Source organism: Boleophthalmus pectinirostris, unplaced genomic scaffold (genome assembly GCF_026225935.1).
Source record: "Boleophthalmus pectinirostris isolate CB_2022bp ecotype Guang Dong unplaced genomic scaffold, ASM2622593v1 HiC_scaffold_1, whole genome shotgun sequence".
Lineage (NCBI taxonomy): Eukaryota > Metazoa > Chordata > Actinopteri > Gobiiformes > Gobiidae > Boleophthalmus > Boleophthalmus pectinirostris.
Window position 1 is genome coordinate 12,846,829 of NW_026570970.1, and position 23,126 is coordinate 12,869,954.

General features: G+C 38.0%; 1 protein-coding gene across 1 annotated transcript in view; it reads right to left on the reverse strand.

The window, feature by feature from the left end:
• The window catches only part of tanc1b (tetratricopeptide repeat, ankyrin repeat and coiled-coil containing 1b), a 289,556-nt gene that overhangs the window by 235,397 nt on the left and 31,033 nt on the right, over nt 1–23,126 (reverse strand). The window contains exon 2 of the mRNA XM_055151328.1: nt 15,234–15,327. Within this exon, the coding sequence (XP_055007303.1) occupies nt 15,234–15,294 (61 nt within the window). The 5' untranslated portion in view covers nt 15,295–15,327. The remainder of the gene's footprint in view (nt 1–15,233; nt 15,328–23,126) is intronic.

A 23,126-nucleotide genomic window follows, 5' to 3' on the forward strand; every position in this document is an offset into this window, starting at 1 on the left:
GTCTTGCTGTTGAAGCCAATAATCAATGTTTTCTGATGTCGATACTGAAGTTCCTATATTGCACAAAATTGACTCTTGTGAGCTTTAAGTCATGTTATAATGTTGTTATCTCGTCAAAAACGTATCCAGAGTTGTGTTTTGTTTCATTCACGCATTTGAGTAACATGCAAAAATATCAAAATATCGATATATTGTATAGTATAATGTGATGATACAGTATCAATATCATGGGCTGCTATATCGATATATCGCCAAGAATATTTTTTGGTATATTTTACTACATTTACAGCTCTACAGTTTTACAGTTTTGTTGTTTGTTCAGAGGAAGGAAACTCATTTATGCGGCACATTTGACATTTTCACTGTTTTGATGATAAAAATGTTTTGTTTCATATTCACTTTGCACAAGAATTGGTTTAACAACGACCTTTAGTATCACAGTCACGATTCAGCCTTTATATTTTTATTGAACCATATTGAATCAATTTGAAATATATCGTATTGAATCGAAAGTGCACTGTATCGAGATAGGTATCGTATCGGCAACTTCTTAATGATACCCAGCCCTATTATTATTAGTCTGTCTACATCTCCGAAGCTCAAAATGTTCTGTTCCACCTTGTGATGTCATGTAGTGGTACTTCTCAAGTTTACCTCAAGCTACGTTTGTAAACAGTGGACAGTAGAGCATTTCCTGTATGACATCACAAGGTGGAACAGTGCGTTTTCCATTTGAAAGAGCTCAGAACTCAGTCTAAATCTGCAGGGTTTGAGTGTTCAACATGTGTGAATGAAACAAAACACAACTCCAGGTCTGTTTGTGATGAGGAGAATATGGGTCCTTTAAGTTCTAAAGAATTTAAAATGTATGTTCTGTTTTGAAACTTTGGGAGGAACACATGACATTAATTCAGGCCAAAAAAGTCACCCACATACATTTCATTGCGTTCTTCGTAGGTCACTTTTTTTGAAGTGTGCACTATTGAAATAAACATGAGCAAATTTTAACATGCAGTAAAGCAAGTCTCTCTGGGTGTTGCTGCTGCCATAGGTTTGACTGCTGCGGAAATGCAAAAAATATATGCATCAAAAAATGGAAAATGTCACAGTTGTTTTGGAGGTATGCAAAATTAGAATATCAAACATCACCTATAATTGAAAGTATGAAAAATTACCACAAAAATAAACATCTAGTGTTATCTTCCAAACAAACGTATAAGTGAGATTTCTGGTTAATTTAATGTAATTGTCCATTCACCCTTTGTGCGATACTTGAGTCAACAAAGACATTTTAGCACTTTAAGTCTTTACTAAACTTAAGCGGCCCATATTACATTATTTTCTGTTATAATGATGTTTCCTCATCTAAAACATAACCACAGTTGTGTTGTGTTTTATTCAAACACGTTTAACACATAAACCCAGCATCATTAGGCTTCTCTCTTCCACATTGTGATGTCATGTGGTAATGCAAGAAGTGCATCACAGTGTTTCTTTTTTTTTTAACTCCTACACCTTCACTGGAATCATTTGGATAATTTCAGCCTTGGAATTGTCAAACTCTACTGAACAAAAGGTAAAGGTAGATGTTAACTTGAAAGCTACCACCACATAAGGAAAAGAGGGTTTATAAAGGGTTACTCAAACATGTGTGAATGAAATATGACAACTCCAAGTATGTTTTTGATGAGGTAACAACATTATAACATGGCTTAAAGCTCAAAAGAATATATTTTGTGCAATATATATATTTAATATTGAGATCAGCCACAACAGCAATATCAAATTGTCTCAAAAAATCCATACCAGACCATCCCTAAGACTAAGACTTCACCCTAGCCAGGCTGGAGCTCAATTTCATTTCTCTCCAGCAACTAGGTCAGGAATCGAAATAGACTAGAAGGTCTGCAAGAACCCCAGAAGTGCGAGTTCAGGCACCAGCCAATCAGCGAAGAGCCATATATTTTGTGTTGGTAACAATTCAAGGGATCGGGGATTTAAAGCTGGAACAAAGAAAATGTTTGGTGAATTTCATCAAGGGGAAAGACGTTCTTGCCCTTCTTCCTACGGGATTTGGGAAAAGCCTAATATACCAGTCAGCCCTGCATTACATACGTCACAACCAAATAGCAGCGATTGGTTAAATGAAAAAAGTACCCGCTTACCGTCAAGTGAATGAATCCTAACACTGTGAGGTCAGACGGTTTCTACAAAGTGAAACCGGCTGATGTATCAGGTTAATATCACCCAACCCTCTTCACAAGTAAGTGTATCATTTGGAATGAGGTCCTTAAAATACAATTTCACATTTAAAAACACAAACACATGTCTGTCAAAGATACAGGAAATTTAGTAAAGCTCTTGTATATTTTTCCAAACGGTACAGCCTGAATGAACCAATAACCTCCTCTAATAGCCATGTGTCTAACTGTTGTTTCAGCTTCTAGTCTTCACTGGATTTATTTTCCCAAAAAACAATAAGACCAGGCTTTGTGTAAACAGATAATTGTCCATTAAACATTCTTCTCTTTTTCAGTATGGACACATAACTGGTCCAGCCACCTGCAGTTATTGTTTATTGAGGAAAGTGTTCCCATAACAGTAAAAATTCCTTTTGTTGAACCCCTGAGGGAAGCTGCAGGAGAAAGGACATAAGGCACAGAGGAATCTTTAAAATGTAAGCAGATGTAGAGCAGCATCGGAGCAGTGCCGTGGACGTGAGGAAGACAGGCGAATCACAAAAACGGAATGAATAAAAAGAAGATTAAACCCACATGATTGTACACAAAGGCAAAAGCAATGTACTTAAGTATGTGTATCATTAAAATAATAACTTTGGTTTATTTGATATGTATGTATGACCTACTTCTTGGTTGACTTCCATTGAAAATCACTTATCCAGAGCTAGACCAAAGAAGCTAGAGGTTTCACTTTAAAGCTGCAATATGTAACTTTTCTGGCTGAAGGATTCAGCACTTGCTTTGCCTGGAATGTTCAACTGTATTAGTTTAACTGAATATTGCATTTATTCAAGTATTATTTATTTATTGCTTAAAAAATACATTGAAAAACATGTATTCGTAGTGTCAGCGGGGTCGCCTCTTCACAGATATGACCTGTAACTTGACCTGGCAGTGTCCCCTGCTTGTCTCCATAGAGATGATCTAAGTTTAATGTAATGTGTGACATTCCAGGCAAAGCAATAACATCTCCATGGGGACAAGCAGATGACAGACCCTCCACCAGAAAAGCTACATAGTTTATAACATTTACAAAATATGACATCCATCCATTTTTCACAGAATGTTAATTAACACTAGGGCCCGACCGATAAGGAAATTTTTGTGGCCAATATGATAACGATAAAATGGGAGTTGGAGCTGCCAATAACAGATATTAAAAAGCCGATATATTTAGTGATGAAAAAATTCACTGTAAATCTTCAACTGATTATAAAACTTGGCTCTACTGGATTGTAAATTGGGTTTATTTAGGCTACATTTATTGTTATTCTGCCTCTTTAAGTCATATTTAAAGACAGTGGGTCAGACTAATGGCATTTTTGCATCACATTCTAGCCAGTAAAGAAAGTAAATAAACTACCACTATCAGCCTTTAGTGGTAAATGTATGCATGCCATGGTAATTAATTATGCGTAAATGCAGATCACACTTCTATTCACAGCTCATCTACATATCAATGCAGGTCCAGTAACATGTGTACAGCCACTATAGTCACTTTACAGTAGGCCAATGTAAGAAAACTGGCTGTTTATGTGTGGGACCTACAGCAGCTAAGCGCAAACCAATGAGAAACAAAGAAAAGTACTTCTAAAACTGACACATTTGTAACACTCACCGCTCACACGGGTACCTCTCAGATCACAAGTCTTCACAAATAAGTGTCCTTAATCCTGACTCAAAACGATCGTCAGTAAATATAATATAATCCAGCATGTTGACAGCAGCTGCGTGTGTAAAGAAGTGCAAATGTGTCACGTGACTCTGGGGGTGCGTTCAGGGGCAGTACGGCATCACACACACAGACAAATTTCTCCGCAGATAAATATTGATGCGGCGCCACATATTAGGACATTTATCTGTCTGTAAATTGGATGAAACTAGCATAATATAGAGAGTCTAAGCTTTTTAAGGAGTTATAACATGCCCACGTCGACTATCGGCCCATATCGGCAAGATTTAGGTCGATAGCCGATATGTCTCCAAGTGCCCATATCGGCCAACTGATATATCGGTCGGGCCCTAATTAATACTGCATTTATTTAACTATATTCTAACTGGAATGGATCTTCTCACAAAATTCTGACTTTAGTTACCAGTTTGCTGCTGTTGACAAATCAGAGCTCCATGCCAGAACATGAGTGAAACATGCGGAGCCAGTCTGTACCAGTCCCCATCCCATCTGAGGAAACGGAGCAGCTAATGTCCCCCCTCTGTAACCAGCACACAGACCACTGGAGCGTGTGGGCTTCAGAAACATCATTAATGTGCTCTACTCAAGTGTACATGAGCTTGTTTTGAGCTCAGTCATTTTAAAAAAAACTGCAAAATATACACAATTTACATTCTAAAAATATATAATATGACTTACTAATAACAAAATAATTTAAGGAAATACAATATGGACACAAAAGGGACATCCAGCCACATAAAACAACAAGCAGATTTTGTGTGATAGTTAACTTATCATAATATTAGTTTATTAAGTGCGCTATAGGGTCAAAATGTGACCAATGTGTGCTTTAAGAATCTACTTACAAAACGTTTTGATTGGCCACAAACCAGGAAATAACAATGGTGCGCTGTTTAGCATGTTAGTTATTGGTAGCAGTGGTGTGAGTGCAAACGTCCAATCTGGCCTCTGAAAGTTGTGAAAAGCACTTTTAAAGTCACTGCAGTGGGGAATAAATCCGGACCACTACAAAGAGTTAAAAATGAAATAGACTCGTTTTTTCCGTTGGGACAGAAACAGACAGGACGTGCCTTTATTTGCATTAATTAGTGTCCCTGGGAAAGTTCGCTAATAGCCAGAGGGTCTAACAAAGTCAAACCTCCTGCCCAGTGAACACAGGTCAGTGCAGATCTGGAGTCTGAGTGAGCCAGGTGCTTGAAGCTCTTGTGTCTGGACAGCTCCACACACAGAGGAGCGGTGCCAACTGGAGCACCGTCTGAGCACATGAGTGAGCGAGTGAGGAGGAGACAGCTGAGCCTCCTCTGAGCCTGTGTGATTAAGTCTGCGTCAGCCACAACACAGACAACTGTGCGCAGCTGCCTGGAGGAGGGAGACTCATTCACACAACACAGGCTCCATAACCAGCACCAAGGCAATTAAACTCAACAATATCCCACTGTAAGCAACACACAGCAGACAATAGGGCTCTTTAGAACACGATTAAACAACTGTTAGTTTAGAGCAGGCTTCTGTTGACAATAAGTACAACCATGGGAATAGGGTTTCTAATATGTAAAACTAGGCCAATCGTGATAATCGTAAACGGTCACATTTTGTTATAACACTTTTTCACCTTCAAGGCACTCAGAGAGCTTCACATCAGGAAAACACATTTATATATCAGTGTACACAGACATTTTATGTCTAGAGCCAGATTCGAACCACCGACCTTCAGATCAGTGGGCAAATGCTCTACCATCTGAGCCACTATATCGACTAGGGCCCGACCAATATGGATTTTTTTGCAGCTGATATGATAACAAAAATAATGGGAGTTGGAGTTGCCAATAGCCGATATAAAAGCCAATATATTTAGTGATGTAAAAATTCACTATAAATCTTCAACTGATTATAAAATTAGGTCTGGCTCTATTGGATTTTAAATTGGGTTTATTTAGGCTACATTTATTGTAATTCTGCCTCTTTGCAGTCATATTTAAAAAGAGTAGGTTGGCATAATGGCATTTTTGCATGACATTTTAGCCTGTAAAGAAAGTAAGTAAAACTGCTGTAATTAATTATGCGTAAATGCCGATCATTCAGACTTCCATTCACAGCTCATTTACATATCAATGCAGGTCCAGTAACAAGTGTACAGCCACTATAGTCGCTTTACAGTAGGACAGTGTATGAGAAAAAAGGCTGCTTATGTGTGGGAGCTACAGTAGCTAAGAGCTAACCAATGAGAAAGAACCAAAAGTAACTCAAAAGACACATATTTGTAACACTCACGCTCATACAGACACCACACAGTATTCACAAATAAGTGTCCTTTCAATCCCAACTCAAAACAGTTGTCCGTAAATATAATATAATCCAGCATGTTGACAGCAGCTGCGTGTGTAAACAAGAGCATGTGAGTGACGTGACTGTGGGGGTGCATTCATGGGCAGTACGGCGTCACACACACAAATTACTCCGCAGATAAATATTGACACAACACTACATATTAGGACATTTATTTGTCTGTAAACAGGATTAAATGGACATAATATAGAGTCTAAGCTTTATAACGAGGTATAACATGCCCACGTGGACTATCAGCCCATATTGGCAAGATTTAGGCCGATAGCCAATATGTCTCCAAGTGCCCATATTGGCGGATAATATCGGCCAACTGATACATTGATCAGGAATATCGACTTAATGTTCAATATACGAAAGCTAGAACAACATATTTTGGAGCTCGGTATTTATTGTGCTTCCAATTTATTTGCAATAGTGGACAGAATTTTGCCATTTTTATGTACTATGATGAGATTTGAGCAGTAAAAGATAGAATAAATAACTTCTATGGCTAATTATTGGTTAAATCTGCTCTTCATTTGTTGCAGCTCAGGCCTTTTAAATTATACTGTGTATTGTTTAATGGAATTTTCCTGCTTTGCATTAGTCGCATAAAGTAGTTTCAGTCTTATAGTTTATTGCAGTATTCTGGGTTTTCTTTTTCATTGACAAAATTTCTAAACTTTGTCATGACTTTTTCATGACCTAAAGTGAATTTTCCATGACTTTTTCCATTTCCAGCGCTAAATATGAAATGTTTTAACCCCTTCCATTCACCTTATATTTATGGTATGATATGATTTTTAACATTCCAAATACAAACTCACACAGAGCCCTTTTTTACCACAAACCTAAAAGAATGCTTTGTAGTCATGTTTTGTACAACTATTTCTTCTTTTTCTGATATCTAATAAGTGTCCAATATATCGGTCAGCGAATGTTAGGCATGGGACAATATTGAAATTTGGTGTCCCAATGAGCAGGGCCAAAATAACCGCAATTAACGATTATATCACAATAATTAGTAAAGTTGCTGACAGTTTAAAATGTTATGGATATGAATAATGACTGTAGAACTTTAATATAATGCATAGGTTCAATAGTTTAACAACTCTTATAAAATTTTGAAGTGAAAACAACAATGATCTAGAAGAGTACGTCTTGGATAAGTGGCTTTTTTCTGCGTATTCTGGTGACAAAATGGCGATTATCTTCTTTGGCGATTACGATACGATATTATTGTTTATTGTCCCACCCATAACCAATATTTCGGTCGATCTATTTATTTATTTATTTGTTTATTTGTTTATGTCAGTGCATTTATTGTCATCTTTTTTAAACAAAAGGCGCAGATGTTCGGAAAATATCATAGTAGCCTAATGATAACTTAACAGAATGCTGCAGTTGTGTGAAAGAGATACTAAAATTCCATGACTTTTTAAAACCTTTCATTGAATTTACAAAATTCTGTGACTTTTCCAGGTCTGTAAAATGACATTTTTAATTTCCATGACTTTTCAAGGATTTCCATGACCCTGGGAAGCCTGATTATTTCTCTGTACCAGTATATCACGCTTTGAAATTTGTTATTGTGACAGACCGACATAAAACACAGTCACGTCACACCATTAACTGAAGAAAAAGAACAGTTGGCCTAATAAACAAATGCATTTTATTTACCCACCCGTGAAAACTTAAGACATGTGCTAGCATTTCTTCCAGCGTAATAATTTCAGATTTTGTTTGTCCTTCGAGCATTTCTCTCTCCTAATAAGCTGCTAGCTGACGAAACCCTGCCCAAACAAGTCCTGTGAGCCGAGGCAAACTGCTGTCAAATGAAAGCAGGTAGCTAATAGAGAAGACAATAAATGCTAAGGGCCCCCTGTCCACTATTAAAACACAATATAGTCATCTTCTCCAGCCTCGGGGTCCCAGATCTGGCTATTAAGTTCAGGGAGGCCCACTAGCGAAACACAAAAACATGCACATCAAAGGCGCCAAACTAGAGTCCCACTTCCGTCATGGCAGCCTATAAAAAGAGAACTTGAAAGGGATAAAACAGCGCAATCCCAACCAGATCCAGACTACAGCGAAAAAGAGTGGGAAGAGCATAGGAGGAGCGCAGGACTTAAATTAGCAAAGTGTGTGTGTGTTTTGTGGTCTTGGCAGTGCGGAGATGGCGGAGGACAGCTAATGACTGGTGAGGGAGCTGGAATAGGGGCCCCGGCTTTTCCGACTGTGCTTTTAAGTTGTGTTCGGTTCGTAGTCACCATGTCAAGAGTAACGTGTGCAGAGCCATCTAGCAATTACTGCATTATCAAGGCCCGCCCTCCCACCGGCTTCTATTATATCTCACTATGGGCCTTCCAGGAATCATGGCTCATGCGGAGAGTCGACACACAACACAGGAACAGTTTCAGTTGTAGCGCTTGGTTTGATTTCTTTGGACTTTTTCAGTAGATTAGAGATTTAAATACATAAAATTCTGTGCAATATGTTTGTATGAAAGTTGCTGTGCATAAAACTGAAGATTTCTGTTTGCAGATGATTAATGTTTGTGATTGAAATGAAACGTATTGATCTGAAATGTTTTAAATAACCATCAGTGTTAGTATATTGTCTAGAAAAGGGGGAAGATCAGACTCTTCTTTCTGCTCCTTTTCATTCATTTTTGTATGTTTAATGTTAGGACAATATCATTTTATAGCCACGCTGGCACCACCTAGCGCCTCCACTCAATTTCATTTTTCCTCCAGCGACTAGATCAGGAATCGAAATACACTAGACAGTTTGCAAAAACCCCAGAAGTGCGAGTTTGGGCACAGGCCAATCAGCGAAGAGCCATACATTCTGTGTTGGCAATGATTCTCGAGATTGAGGATTTAAAGCCGGAATAAAGAGAATGTTTGGTGAGTTTTATCAAGGGGAAAGACGTTATTGCCCTTCTTCCTATGGGATTTGCGAAAAGCTTAATATACCAGTTGGCCCCCGTTAGAGGCGCATTACATACGTCACGACCAAATAGCAGCGACTAGTTAAATGAAAAAAGTACCTGCCTACCATCGAGCGAACGAATTCTGACGCTGTGAGGTCAGACAGTTTCTACGAAGTGAAACCGGCTGATGAATCAAGTCATGTTATACTTTATGACTAAAATAAACAAATAAATAAAGAAAAGATAGACCGATATATTGGTTAGGGATGGGGTAATAAACAATAATATCGTTTATCATGATAAAAAGGGTACACAGTAATCACCAACAAAGATAATCGCCATTTTGTCACCAGAATGCGCAGAAAAAAGGCATTTATCCATGACGTTCTCTTCTAGGTCAAAGTTGTTTTCACTTATAGCAAGGTAAAATTTGTTGTTTGGCGGCGATGCATTACCGGCGTGTCTCCATGGATCTAGACAAGCTTAATACTATATAGTAAAACATTCCAGGCAAAGCAATAACATTTCCATGGAGAAAAAAAGGTGACAGACCCCTCATGAGAATAGTAATAGCTAAAATTTGCCAATACATTTACAGAATTAGAGTCTAAAAATCTAAATTAAAGTTTTTCTTAAAGTCTTTCTATTAATAAAGTGGGCTTATCTCCTACAATGTGACCTAACAGGCAAATAAATCAACCTTTACTCAAAGTCTTAATTTGTCCAATACAATTTACAGGCCATAGACAACTGTTGTCTGGTTGACCTCTTGTCTGTCTTTGAAGCAGCGGACAACAGAGAGGAGTGTCCGGCCTTTATTGTCCCGGCATGAGAAAGGGAGGCAGAGCACCGGTTTGATGGATGGGCCCCAACTGTGTGAGACGGGCACAGATAAAGGACCAGGATCCCGCCATAAAGTCCCCTATAGGCCTCATGTACAGGACCTCCTGGGCTGCAGTGTGAGGGACAGCTCATGTGTGTCTGAGCCAGCACAGGGGAGGGCCACCGTGATGTCATAGAGGATCTGGAGAGGGGCAGTTTGGGAGATTATAAAACTCTAATGAAGCCAGTTCAGGAGGCACGACGAAAACACTGTCAACTAGGGATGTAACAATAACCGAAATATTGTGATATCGTATCATCAAAAGTCAATATATTGAATTACAAGTTCCTTTTAATTAAATGCATGGTTTTATAGTAGCAGCAGCTTATAAACATTGGGAACTACATATCCCATGATTCATTTCACTGCAGAAAACATGAAGAAATATGTTTTACTTGAATTCTTTAGATTATGATGGTAATAATTCACACCAAAATCTTGTCAGGGTATTTTAAAAGCAAAAAAGTGTCCCTCAGCCTCTTCAAAATATCGCAATAAATATCGTACCGTGAGAAGCGTATTGTTATAATATCGTAGATTTGGATATCGTTACATGCCTACTGTCAATGCCTAACTGCTACTGCTAATTATCAGAAATGTAGCGTATTCTTGGGTTTTGGGCACACAATTTCATCTTGATTTGAAGGAGTTTGTGAAGACTGTACCCAAAACTCACTGATTTTTTTCATACAAAAACTTGCCTAAACCCTAAGCCTGGGGTCATCAAACTAATGCCCACGGGGTGACTCCAGTCCTCCACGCCCCTTTGACCGGCCCCCAGCCCTTCTGCCCCCACCACTTGAACTGGCCCCATGAGACAATCCTCAAAAGTGTCATGGCCTATTTTTATATAATGACTTTTTGACAAATAATAACATGTCTGCATCTTGTATTTTGCTGATTTTTTCAATTAAAAAATTATATTTATATGAAGTATTTATTACCTCCGCCAAGGAGGTTATGTTTTTGCCGGCGTTTGTCTGTTTGTTTGTTTGTTTGTCTGTTAGCAACATAACTCAAAAAGTTATGGACCGATTTTGATGAAATTTTCAGGATTTGTTGGAAATGTGAAAAGGAAGAACTGATTTCATTTTGGGGGTGATCCGGAAGAAATCCTGGATTCTGGATCACTTTGAAATTTTAGTTAACATTGTGGTAAATGGGGCCAAAAATTTTGTTTCTCAATATCTCGGTTAATTATTGACCAAACCCCATGAAATTTGACTCAGGGATGGACAATGGGATCCTCTTTCATATTCCAAAGGCTGATCCGGATCTGATCCAGAAGACTGATTTTATCGCAATTTATATAAAAAATGGGTGTAGTCCTTGGCGGAGGTCTGCGCTCTCTGAGTGCTTTTCTAGTATTTATATTAAATTTACTATATGACGTATTTACATTTGCCGCCAAATTTTCATCACCTGACAAGCTTGAACAAACAGTGACAGTCAACCCACGTGCAGAGCTCTGTAGTGCAATTAAGGGTTAAAGTACAAAAAGTTGACAGAGAGTGCAGAGTTGTCCAAGAACAGTGGACGACAGATTATTTTTTTATTCAGTGTAAGGTCCGTGCAGTTTGTCTGATATGTAAAGAAAGTGTGTTGGTTTTCAAAGAATATAATCTGCGCCGTCAGGGTCACACAATTCTGTTATACGACCTCCCTGACTCCAGCCCACCATCACAGTCAGGAGCAACAATGTGGCCCCCAGAGAAAAAAGTTTGGTGACCCCTGCCCTAATCCTATTAATGGGTTTCATTTTCCTGTTCTTTGTTTTGAAGATTTGTTTCAAAAGCTAAACTTTAAAACGTTAATCGCTTTGACAATTGAGAAACAGTAATTGAGAAATAACACTGCTGTACTGTTCCAGGGACGCTCACTGCCAGCTCAACCCTTGCTATCCTGGCCTACGTCATCAAAGGTATAATACTCCCTACAATGGCGTGATTGGACTAGACAGGAATGGACAGTACGAGGTCTTCGGTAGGGGTGTGGAAAAATAGTGAACTATTGATATATCGTGTTATTTAATGTGATGGTACAGTATTGATATCATGGGCTGCTCTATCGATATATATAATCAAGATAATTTTTTTGTATATTTTACTTAATTATTTTGTTACCTTGTTGACACTCGTTTATTTGACATATTTAGTGTTTTGAGGATTAAAATGTCTGTGTTTCATATTAACTCCCCCAGAGGAGTTGGAGGACGTGTCTGGGGTGAAGGTAAGTCGTTGCTTAGACTGCTGCCCCCGCGACCCGGCCCCGGATAAGCGGAAGAAAATGGATGGATGGATTAACTTTGCACAAAAAGTGGTTTAACAAAGTCTTTTAGTATCACAGCCATGATTTGGCCTTTATTTTTTATTGAATCGTATCAAATTGATTTGAAATACATCGCATCAAATCGAAAGCGCACTGTATCGAGATACTTTTCATATCATGGCCTATGTACATATATAAATATCGCTTGCATTAGTACCCCAGCCTCATGCCTCTTCTTTCAAATTTCTGACTTCAATTTATTCTACAACTGCAACGGTCATCATTTTTCATCATTCTGAAACGTTTGGTGATTATCAAACAGCTACCAGTCTGAGAAATATTTGAAGCTACCATTTGCTCACTTATGACCAACTTAATAATTAATAATTTCACAGTAAAAAATGATTAAGTTTTGACCAAAATACACCATAAAAGTGAAGAACAAAACTGTCCACTTTAAAGTCAGTCTTTTGGTAATGGGAGTCAATGAGAGGTTAAGGGTACAGTTAGCAGTACTACCATTTCAAAACAAGCTCGGTAACGGGTCCCGCCCCTGTTTACGGTCTGAGTGTGGGAAGGCTGATTCACAGAAGTATGATGGACCTCCACGATTTGCTTCTTTCGGTGGAACAAAGTCGTAAAGCAAGCACATTCATGTTAGCGGCGCTTGCTGAGTGAAAAGACGTCATGCTAACCTCAAACACGGAGACTGATTAAAGCGGACGGCGGGCTAAAGGCAGTTGGGCGGCGGTAAAGCAAGCCCGGGCTAGAAGCTGCAGTATAAGCATAAATGGTCAATCTTGTATGTCAGGACACATCTTTGGAGGGGGCCATTGTGTGAACAGGAGCTGGTCCACAATGTGAGACTGACAGTGATTCATGCTTAGTCACGCTGGAAAATCCAGGCCGCTTCAAAAGGAAAAGAAAACATCTGCTGCAACACTGCTGCAACTCTGGAGCCAAAGTCAATACTGTACGACATTGTTCTATTGTGACAGTGAAGCTGATTTTACGATTTCACAAACAATACTTTATCACAAATATACTTTCAGCCGTAATCCTGCGCAGTTTTCTTTTTGATACAGTTTGAACCTTGTCACAAAGGTTTGCAAAGCTAGCACGCCACTAACTGTCAATGCTCTCCAAAAATCATCAATTATGCAGCAGAACTTGTGTAACATTTGTACGCAAAGCACTGTGTGGAGTAAAACAGTGCGGCTCGAACTACTGGCTCAGTAGAATGTCAAAATGTCAAAATGATGTGTAATATTTTTGTACTAGTTTATTATATTGGCTTCACTGTATTTATTGCAAATCATTCATTGCTTTTTGGGAAATCTGAACTGTTAAAATTCCTTATAGGGACTGGTGATGTGAATTTGCTTAGGCTATAAACACTGGGACGGCCCTCTCGCATCAGATTACAATGTGAAACTATGTTCAAAATAATCAAATAAACATGGAAATAAATATATCTGCTTTCAGTCCACAGTGAAGAAAAACAGGAGAGGACAGAATTATTATGTAGCCCTCATTATTGATAACGTCTTCAGTCTCACAGTATTAAAAGCTTTAAAAGTAAAATTGAAAATTTTCATATGCAAAATAATAGTAATTTCTCTATGTTCTTTCTGTTATTTTAGGTCTTATATTTCTTCTGATAAAGGCTAATTTTCAAAACAGTATTCATATTTGCTCAAATGAGAATCTAGCTTCGATATTAGTTTTAGTAACTCTTAATATCTGATATTTTCAATACGTTTACAAACCTAGTACCATATACTAGGGATGTCACAATAACCAAAATATCATGATATTGTATCGTCAAAGTTCTCACAATAATATCATGGACCATTACTATATATCGAATCACAAGTTTCTTTGCTTAAATTAAGAGTTACGGTGCAGAAATAGATTTAAAAAAAAGACAGAGGGAACTACATAGACCATGATCCTTTGCTCCATTTTAGTGTAGACTACATAAAGAAATAACAGTTCTAAGCACTTTTAAGTCTTAGTTCTTTGAGTTAAGTCTTGTCAAGGCATTTTAAGAGGAAAACGTAGCATAATAGCCTCCACAAAATATCGCAATAAATATCATACCATTAGATGTATATCGTGAAAATATCGTATCAAGAGATTTGGATATTGTTACATTCCTAATCGTGAGCCTCCCCAACATATCATGAGCTTTCCCACGATGTCGCAATAAATATCGTACCGTGAGGTTCATACCGTGATAATATCGTATCGTGAGACTTGGATATCGTTACACCTCTAATAGCAACAGCTTATTAACATAGGGAACTACATATCCCATGATTCATTTCTGCGCAGACAACATGAAGAGATCTGCTTTTTACTTCATTTATTGGTTCTGTCATAATCCCAAAATCTTATCAAGGTATTTTAAAAGCAAAAAAGTGTCCTATCTACAACTATATCAGCCTTTTCAAAATATCTCAATAAATATCTTACCGTGAAATTTGGATATTGTTACATCCCTACTGTATACACATTTTGATCTAGAAATACTTTGAGGTTTCAGTTGCTTTCTATAGCCGTTTGTGTGTGCACTTTGGCAAAAAGAGTGTATCAAATTCACCAGTACAAAGTTGTATTTAGGCACATGCTGAAAATGATAGCTGAGGTGACTGCATGTTGGCCAGCTAGGTTAGGATCTGCCATATTTGGACTTTCATCCCATCTCAAGTTTTGTTTAGTTCCTCTTATCTTAATCCATCTCGTTTAAACTGAAAAGAAAGTCTACAGTAACTCCATGTGGAAACAATTGGAAGTTCTACAAAGGAGCAGACGACAAAAGCACATGTTTGAGAATAGACTGTCTGATCGGTTTAAGATGCTAGTTTCCAGGAAGCCGCCACATACCTGGATCCTTCTTGCTCCCCTTTCCCCCGTCTCTGTTCTTCTTCAACACGGCCTTGAACATGGCGGAATGCTAGATATCCACAATGCACAGCTCCTGGAAGAAAGACAAAAAAAGAAAAGAAAAATTAAAGGCGCTGTACCTGATGATTTTTACTGTCTAGTTCATTTTAAACAGTTTGCAGTTTCCAAAGTTATTCCTCACTTACTTTATGCATTCTGAGCATAATTATTCACAGTGATAAGTTCATACGCTCGTTTCACAACTTTCAGAAGCCAGAAATAACAACATACATTAGCATACTAACCGTGCATCTCCTGATTATCAGACAATAAAACACTTAAATAACACTAATAATAAGATACATTATCAAGTAGGGTTGGGTATATACCTCTATACACACCTCGATACATAGGCCTCGACACGATACATATCTCGATACAGTGCACTTTTGATTCAATATGATCCAATACAATATATTTCAAATCAATTCGATACGGTTCAATGAAAAATAAAGGCTAAATCATGTTAGTAAAAGTCTTTGTTAAGCCACTTCTTGTGCAAAGTGAATATGAAACACTAACATTTCAATCTGCAAAACAGTGAAAATACCAAATGTGTTGCATAAACGAGTTTCCTTCCTCTAAATAAGCAACAAAACTGTAGCTCTGTAACAAAATAATTTAGTAAAATCCACCAAAAAATACTCACAGCGATATCAATACTGTATCATCACATTAAACAATAGGATATAATCGATATTTCAATATTTTTGCACATCCCTATTACCCAACTGATTTATTCTGACCTCAAGAACTGATTATATTGTCTAATACTTTGCAGCTGTTGCCATCAACATGTGGCTGACAATGAAGAACTGATTTAGCTGCAACTATAACTGGTGAGCTGATTTGTGCTGTTAAACAAGTCAAGACACAAGCTGACTAGCATGAGCCAACAGTTTTCCAGTTACTCACACACAATTTTTGTTAAAAATCGAATTCCTAAACAAGACCACGTACACTCATACTGATTACAAGCTCCTGAAATTTGTGTTTTTTAGACCAATTTTGTGATTTTTCTTGAGTTTTCACACAATCTTAAAACTTTTTGGCCATGTTTGCAAATGTGGCATGTTCCATTGTTTCTCTATAGTAACTCCACGTAGAAAACCCCAAGTGCGATGTCATTGCAAACTATCAATATCTGTACTGGGGCAAGACAAATCTGCTACAAGGCCTTTAAATGTGCATTGTGTAACTTTTCTGGTGGAGGACCTGTCACATAAAAGGAGTTATTGCTTTGTCTGTAATGTTTCACAGTATGGTATTAAGCCTTTCTCTTTTCACAGAGACCAAACCAGGCCAAGCTGCAGGTCAGATCTGTGGAGAGGCGACCCTGCTCACAGTCAGAATGCCTGTTTTTCTACTTATTTTTGAGCTATAAAACCACCTGTAACTGAACAAATGTGAAGTTGAGCTGTTTTTGTGTACAAGTCTTTCCATGGCCGAGCACCGAAGTACATCTCTGACATGTTAGTGCCATATGAACCATCTCGCACTCTGGGGACCTCAGGGACCGGCCTCCTGCTGGTGCCCAGAATCAGGACTAAACACGGGGAGTCAGAGTTTCAGGTTCATGCAGCTAAAACCTGGAACAGTCTTCCTGAATGTGAGACGGGCCTCCACTTTGACGCTGTTTAAATCCAGGCTCAAAACGGTTTTGTTTCACTGTGAATATGACTGAAAGGTTTTCATTCCACACTCTTCTCTCTTATTTATGTAATTAATGTCTTCCTCTCTTTTTTAATTTTAATCTTTAATTTTGTGATGATTATTTATGTTTTGATTTGTTTTTATTGTGATTTTATTGTATTTCTTATTCTGTAAAGCACTTTGAATTACTTTGTGTACGAATTGTGCTATACAAATAAACTTGCCTTGCCTTCACGTCATACTGTGGAACATTCCAATCAGAGCAATGACATCCCAATAGAAACAAGCACATGACAGAACCTCAACCAAAAAGTTACACAGTGCACCTTTAATTCTACTCTGATTAAAAAGGCCGTATCTTCAGTCTGCACTGCTTAGCTTTTGTGGACGTTTTCCCACAGTGGCACCAATCGTGCTGGCCATGCATGGAAAGAATGCTGTGCTATTTAAACACAAAAAAGAACATAATCTGTTATCTTGTTATGCCGGAAAACACCTGACTGTCCCAAATTCCATGTGTAACTGATGTGGGTAAACTTCAATATTAGCTTAAGCTCCTTTGTTATTACAGGACACACTGGGAAATAAAACAACCGCTACCAAATTCATTCATTTATTAAGCATTGAGTTAAAATGTGTAACTTTTCTGATGGAGAGTCTGTCATCAGCTCGTCTCATGGAGATGCTGTTGCCTGGCCTGGAATGTTCCACAGTAAGGCATTAAATGAATCTATTCAATTACTAGGGGTGTGCAAAAATATTTTTTGGTATATTTTATTAAATTATTTTGGAACAGCGCTACAGTTTTTTTGTTTGTTTAGTGGAAGGAAACTTTTTTATGCAACACATTTGACATTTTCACTGTTTTGATGATTAAAATATTTCTGTTTCATATTCACTTTGGACAAAAAGTGGTTTAACAAAAACTTTTAGTATCACAGCCATGATTTAGCCTTTATTTTTTATTGAACTGTCTCGAATCAATTTAAAATATACTGTATCGAATCGAAAGTGCACTGTATCGAGAGATGTATCGTATTGTAGCCTATGTATCAAGGTATGTATCGTATCGTGGCCTATGTATCAAGGTATGTATCGTATCGTGGTCTATGTATCAAGTATGTATCGTATCGTGGTATGTATCGTATCGTGGCCTATGTATCAAGGTATGTATCGTATCGTGGTCTATGTATAGAGGTATGTATTGTATCGTGGCCTATGTATCAAGGTATGTATCGTATCGTGGTCTATGTATAGAGGTATGTATCGTATCGTGGCCTGTGTATCGAGGTATGTATCGTATCGTGGCCTATGTATCGAGGTATGTATCGTATCGTGGCCTGTGTATCGAGGTATGTATCGTATCGTGGCCTATGTATCGAGGTATGTATCGTATCGTGGCCTGTGTATCGAGGTATGTATCGTATCGTGGCATGTGTATCGAGGTATGTATCGTATCGTATCGATGTATCGTATCGTGGCATGTGTATCGAGGTATGTATCGTATCGTGGCATGTGTATCGAAGTATGTATCGTATCGGCAACTTCTTAATGATACCCAGCCCTATCAGTTTTGCGTTCTTATTTCTCAAAACTAAACTAAAACAGGCATTCTGACTGTGAGCGGGGCCGCCTCTCCACAGATCTGACCTGTAACTTGGTCTGGTTTGGTCTCCATGACGATAGAAAGCTTTAATGCCATACTATGAAACATTCCAGACAAAGCAATAACATCTCCATGGAGAAAAGCATCTGACGCACCGTCCAAAACTACAGTAAAACACACGTTATTACAGTGAACGGGCTCACTTCTCCACAGATCTGACCTGTAACTTGGCCTGCTTGAATCCATGTAGATAATTAAATGAAATGGCTTCCTGTAGAACTGAAGAATTAGATGGAAAAACATTAACACCTCCATGGAATCAAACACGGACCCTCTACCAGAAAAGTTACACGTTGCACTTTTAAAAATATATATAGTACTTAGGTCTTGCGGTTTCTCTTACGGTTATGGGAGTCTTGCCTTGTCAACGCAGAAAAGCACTGGAGGAGTTACGACTGCGGTATTAATAGCACTGAAGCATTCTAGGAGGCAATGAGAGAAAATACTGATTTCAACCAAATAAGGATATGCTATTCCAAACACAACACACTGTCCGTATACGAGGCTCTCCACTGCGGACCGTCTCGGATGTGTGTGCTGCTCCTGGTTGAGTGGAGCTATTGATCCACTGTCCTTATGGTGTCAGGTAAAACAGTGAAGAGTGTGGGCCTCGGTCAAGTGGAAAAACCCTCTCATCAGACATATTTCTTGTCACTTTTATCTCTCTTAAACTTTACTCTGTATTTTGGGCTGTCACTTTCAAGCATGGTTCAGGTTATTTCAAATGTGCACTATGTAACTTTTTAATTGGGGGTCCGTCACCAGCTTGTTTCTATGGATATGTCATTGCTTTGCCTGGAATGAACAGCTTTACCTTAAATTTATTCAATTACATTTACCGAGGAGTAATTTGACATACTGTATTTATGTGTGTTTGAGACCGCATCATTTTTGCATGTTTTGTTTTTGTTTGTATGTATGAGCAAACGTGTGAGATACATCGTAACTTGTGTGTGTGTAATTAATACAATATAGGGCGGCAGTAGCTCAGTTGGTAGAGCGTTTGTTCACTGATGCAAAAGTTGGCAGTTTGAATCCTGTTCTCGACATAAACATCATGGGTTGAGCGGTCAGCTTCACTGACCCACAGGTTGGCTGGTGTGATTCCAGCTCCCACAGATCAATACTGTCATTGTGTTCTTGGGCAAGACACTTAACCCCAAGACACTCGCCCCCAGGGTCTGCGTACACTGGTGTGAGTGTGTGTGAATGAGTGAGTTGTAAAGTACTTTGAGTGCTTTACAACAAGGTGGAAAAGTGCTATATAAAAATGTGACCATTTACAATTTACCATATGTATAATGAAAAAAAAGTTTAGTTTTGATTTTTTAATATGTATATAGATTAACTTTCTAACTAAGTTTCACAAAGGGCACAATTCAGAGGGACTTTCCAGCAAGGGGGACTTTCCAGCTGATTTGCATTATAGGTGATTTTATAGCTCAAAAAATAAATTAATTAATAAAAAAAAAAAACTGGCTTCCTGACCTTGTGCTGGGTCACTTCTCGACAGATCTGACCTGTAACTTGGTTTGGTTTGGTCTCCATGAAGATAGAAAAGTTTAATGGCATACTGTGAAACATTCCAGACAAAGCAATAACATCCTCATGGAGATGTTAGAGAAAAGTTACACAATGCACCAGGGATTTAACAATAAGCGAAATATTGTGATATCGTATCGTAAAGTTCTCACAATAACATCATGGACCATCACAATATATCGAATTACAAGTCTCTTTGCTTAAATTAAGAGTTATGGTGCAGCAACAGCTAAAAAAAAGACAGAGGGAACTACATAGACCATGATCCTTTGCTCCATTTCACTGTAGACTACATGAAGAAATAACAGTTCTAGCCTCCACAAAATATTGCAATAAATATCGTACTGTGAGATGTATATCGTGAAAATATTGTACCGAGAGATTTGGATATTGTTACATCCCTGATCATGAGCCTCCCCACCATATCGTGAACTCTCCCACGATATCGCAATAAATATCGTACCGTGAGGTTCATACCGTGACGACATCATGAGACTTAGATATCGTTACACCCCTAGAATGCACCTTTAAGACTGAATATCATGTATCAAATGAAATGTCTGGTATTTCTTGTGACCTTATTTCAACACAATGCAATCACAGTTGACGTGTATACACAGGCCAAATTGAAAGGAAATAAATTGCTGTGTAAACTTTGCAGAGATTTGCTTAATCTTGTGCTTAATCTATTTGAATGCCACCATATTTTATTGATGAGTGTTGCACAGCTTTGTCATACTGTATGCGGAAATGTAGAGACAAAAACCTACATTGAACACAATAGTCATTTTAGTAATAATCAGTTGGAGCATACAACATGGTTTTGGCTCAACATAACTATTTAGAGGAGACCTGCCACCTGCTTGTCCCCATGATGGTGTTATTGCTTCGCCTGGAATATACCACACTATGCAGATAATAAATGTACCTAGCATTTATTCAATTATTAGGGATGCAACATTAACTGAACTATCATGATATCATATCGTCAAAAGTCTCACAATAATATCCTGGGCTGTCACAATATATCAAATTACAAGTTCCTTTGCTTAAATACATTGTTTTACAGTAGCAACAGCTTATAAACATCGGAAACTACATATCCCATGATTCATTTCAGTGCAAACTACATTAAGAAATGTTTTTGACTTCAATTCTTGGGATTATGATGGAAATAATTCACACCAAAATCTTGTCAAGGTGTTTCAAAAGCAGAAACGTGCCCTATCCACAGTTACATCAGGTTCTCCCAAATATCGCAATAAATATCGTACCGTGAGATGCGTATTGTGATAATATCGTACAGTGAGATTTGGATATTGTTACATCTATACTATATACACATTTTGATCTAGAAATACTTTGAGGTTTCAGCTGCTTTCTATTGCTGTTTGTGTGCGCACTTTGGCAAAGAGAGTGTATCAAATTCACCAGTACAAAGTTGTATCCCTAATTTGTATTGTTCAAAAATCATGCAGGCTTGCTTCTCCACAGATCTAAACTGTAACTTGGCGCCAAGTGGTGTCATCAGTTTGAATCCAAGGCATTTAAGTCTAAACAAGCAAATCGTTAACATCTCCAAGAAGAAAAACAAGTGTCAAACCGTCCACGAGGAAAGTTATGTGACGCCGTTTAAGTAATAAGTAATTACATTGCCAAACTTCTCTCAGTTAATAGACGCTGTGTTCTCGGTTGCCGCTTCCTCTCTGTCATACTATACTTATGATAATGGAACGGATGAATGCAGAACCATAAAACACAATCTGCCCTGATATCTATACCTCAGTTCCTATAGCGCATGGTTTGTGTTACTTGAGGTGGTCTACTTTTCCTCTGTCTCTGGCTGGGACAATGTACAGTTTGAGTCTATTCCTTTCACTCACATTCAGATATACAGATACTGACAAGTGCACTACAACAGAAAGTAAAGCCTTTTTATACGCTATCAGATAAAAAAACACAATGAACATGTGCATTCATTGTCCTTTAGACAACCAGATACAAATCGTCTTAGGCCCAAAACCTGTCTGGCCACTTCTTATTCTTGTCCCGGTCCACGTGCAGGCCTAAGAACTGAACAGGTGCGAATGAGGGGCGTTCAGGTGTGCCTAGTAATAATGCAATGGTGCCAATTCTTTGTATAATCTATCTTTTTAGTTCTGATACTGATTTTATATCTGTCTATACCGGATATCAACCAGTACAAGGACAGAAACTGAAAATAAAATATAGATAAAAACAAAATAAGACAGATCCAAACTGATATGTAGCTGTTATTTATCGTTCTAGAGGCAACAGAGGAGCTTTGTGAGTAAAAAAAACTTAAGTAAAGGCTCAAACATTACGAGACTTTTTGGGCACACTATGTCCAGAAAATAGTAGGATTGTAAAGATATCCAAGTCTTACGACACAATATCGTCACGGTATGAACCTCACCGTACGATATTTATTGCGATATCATGGGAAAGCTCACGATTAGGGATGTAACAATATCCAAACTTCCTATTTTCACGATATACATCTCACAGTATGATATTTATTGCGATATTTTGTGGAGGTTAAACAGCTAAAACTGTGAATATGCTTCTTTTTCCTCTTAAAATGCCTTGACAAGATTTAATCCAAAGAACTAAGACTTAAAAGTGCTTAGAACTGATATTTCTTCTTGTAGTCTGCACTGAAATGGAGCAAAGGATCATGGTCTATGTAGTTCCCTCTGTCTTTTTTAGCCATTGCTGCACTATAACTTTTCATTTAAGCAAAGACACTTGGGATTTGATATATTGTGATGGTCCACGATATTATTGCGAGAACTTTGACGATACGATATCACGATATTTCGGTTACTGTTACATCCATAGAAAATAGTCTTATTCCAATATCAGTTCAACCAATATTTGGAAGTCCACATCTGATCCAGCAAATTTTTCAGTATCGGTACTGATATCCAATACCAGTATCAGAACGGTGC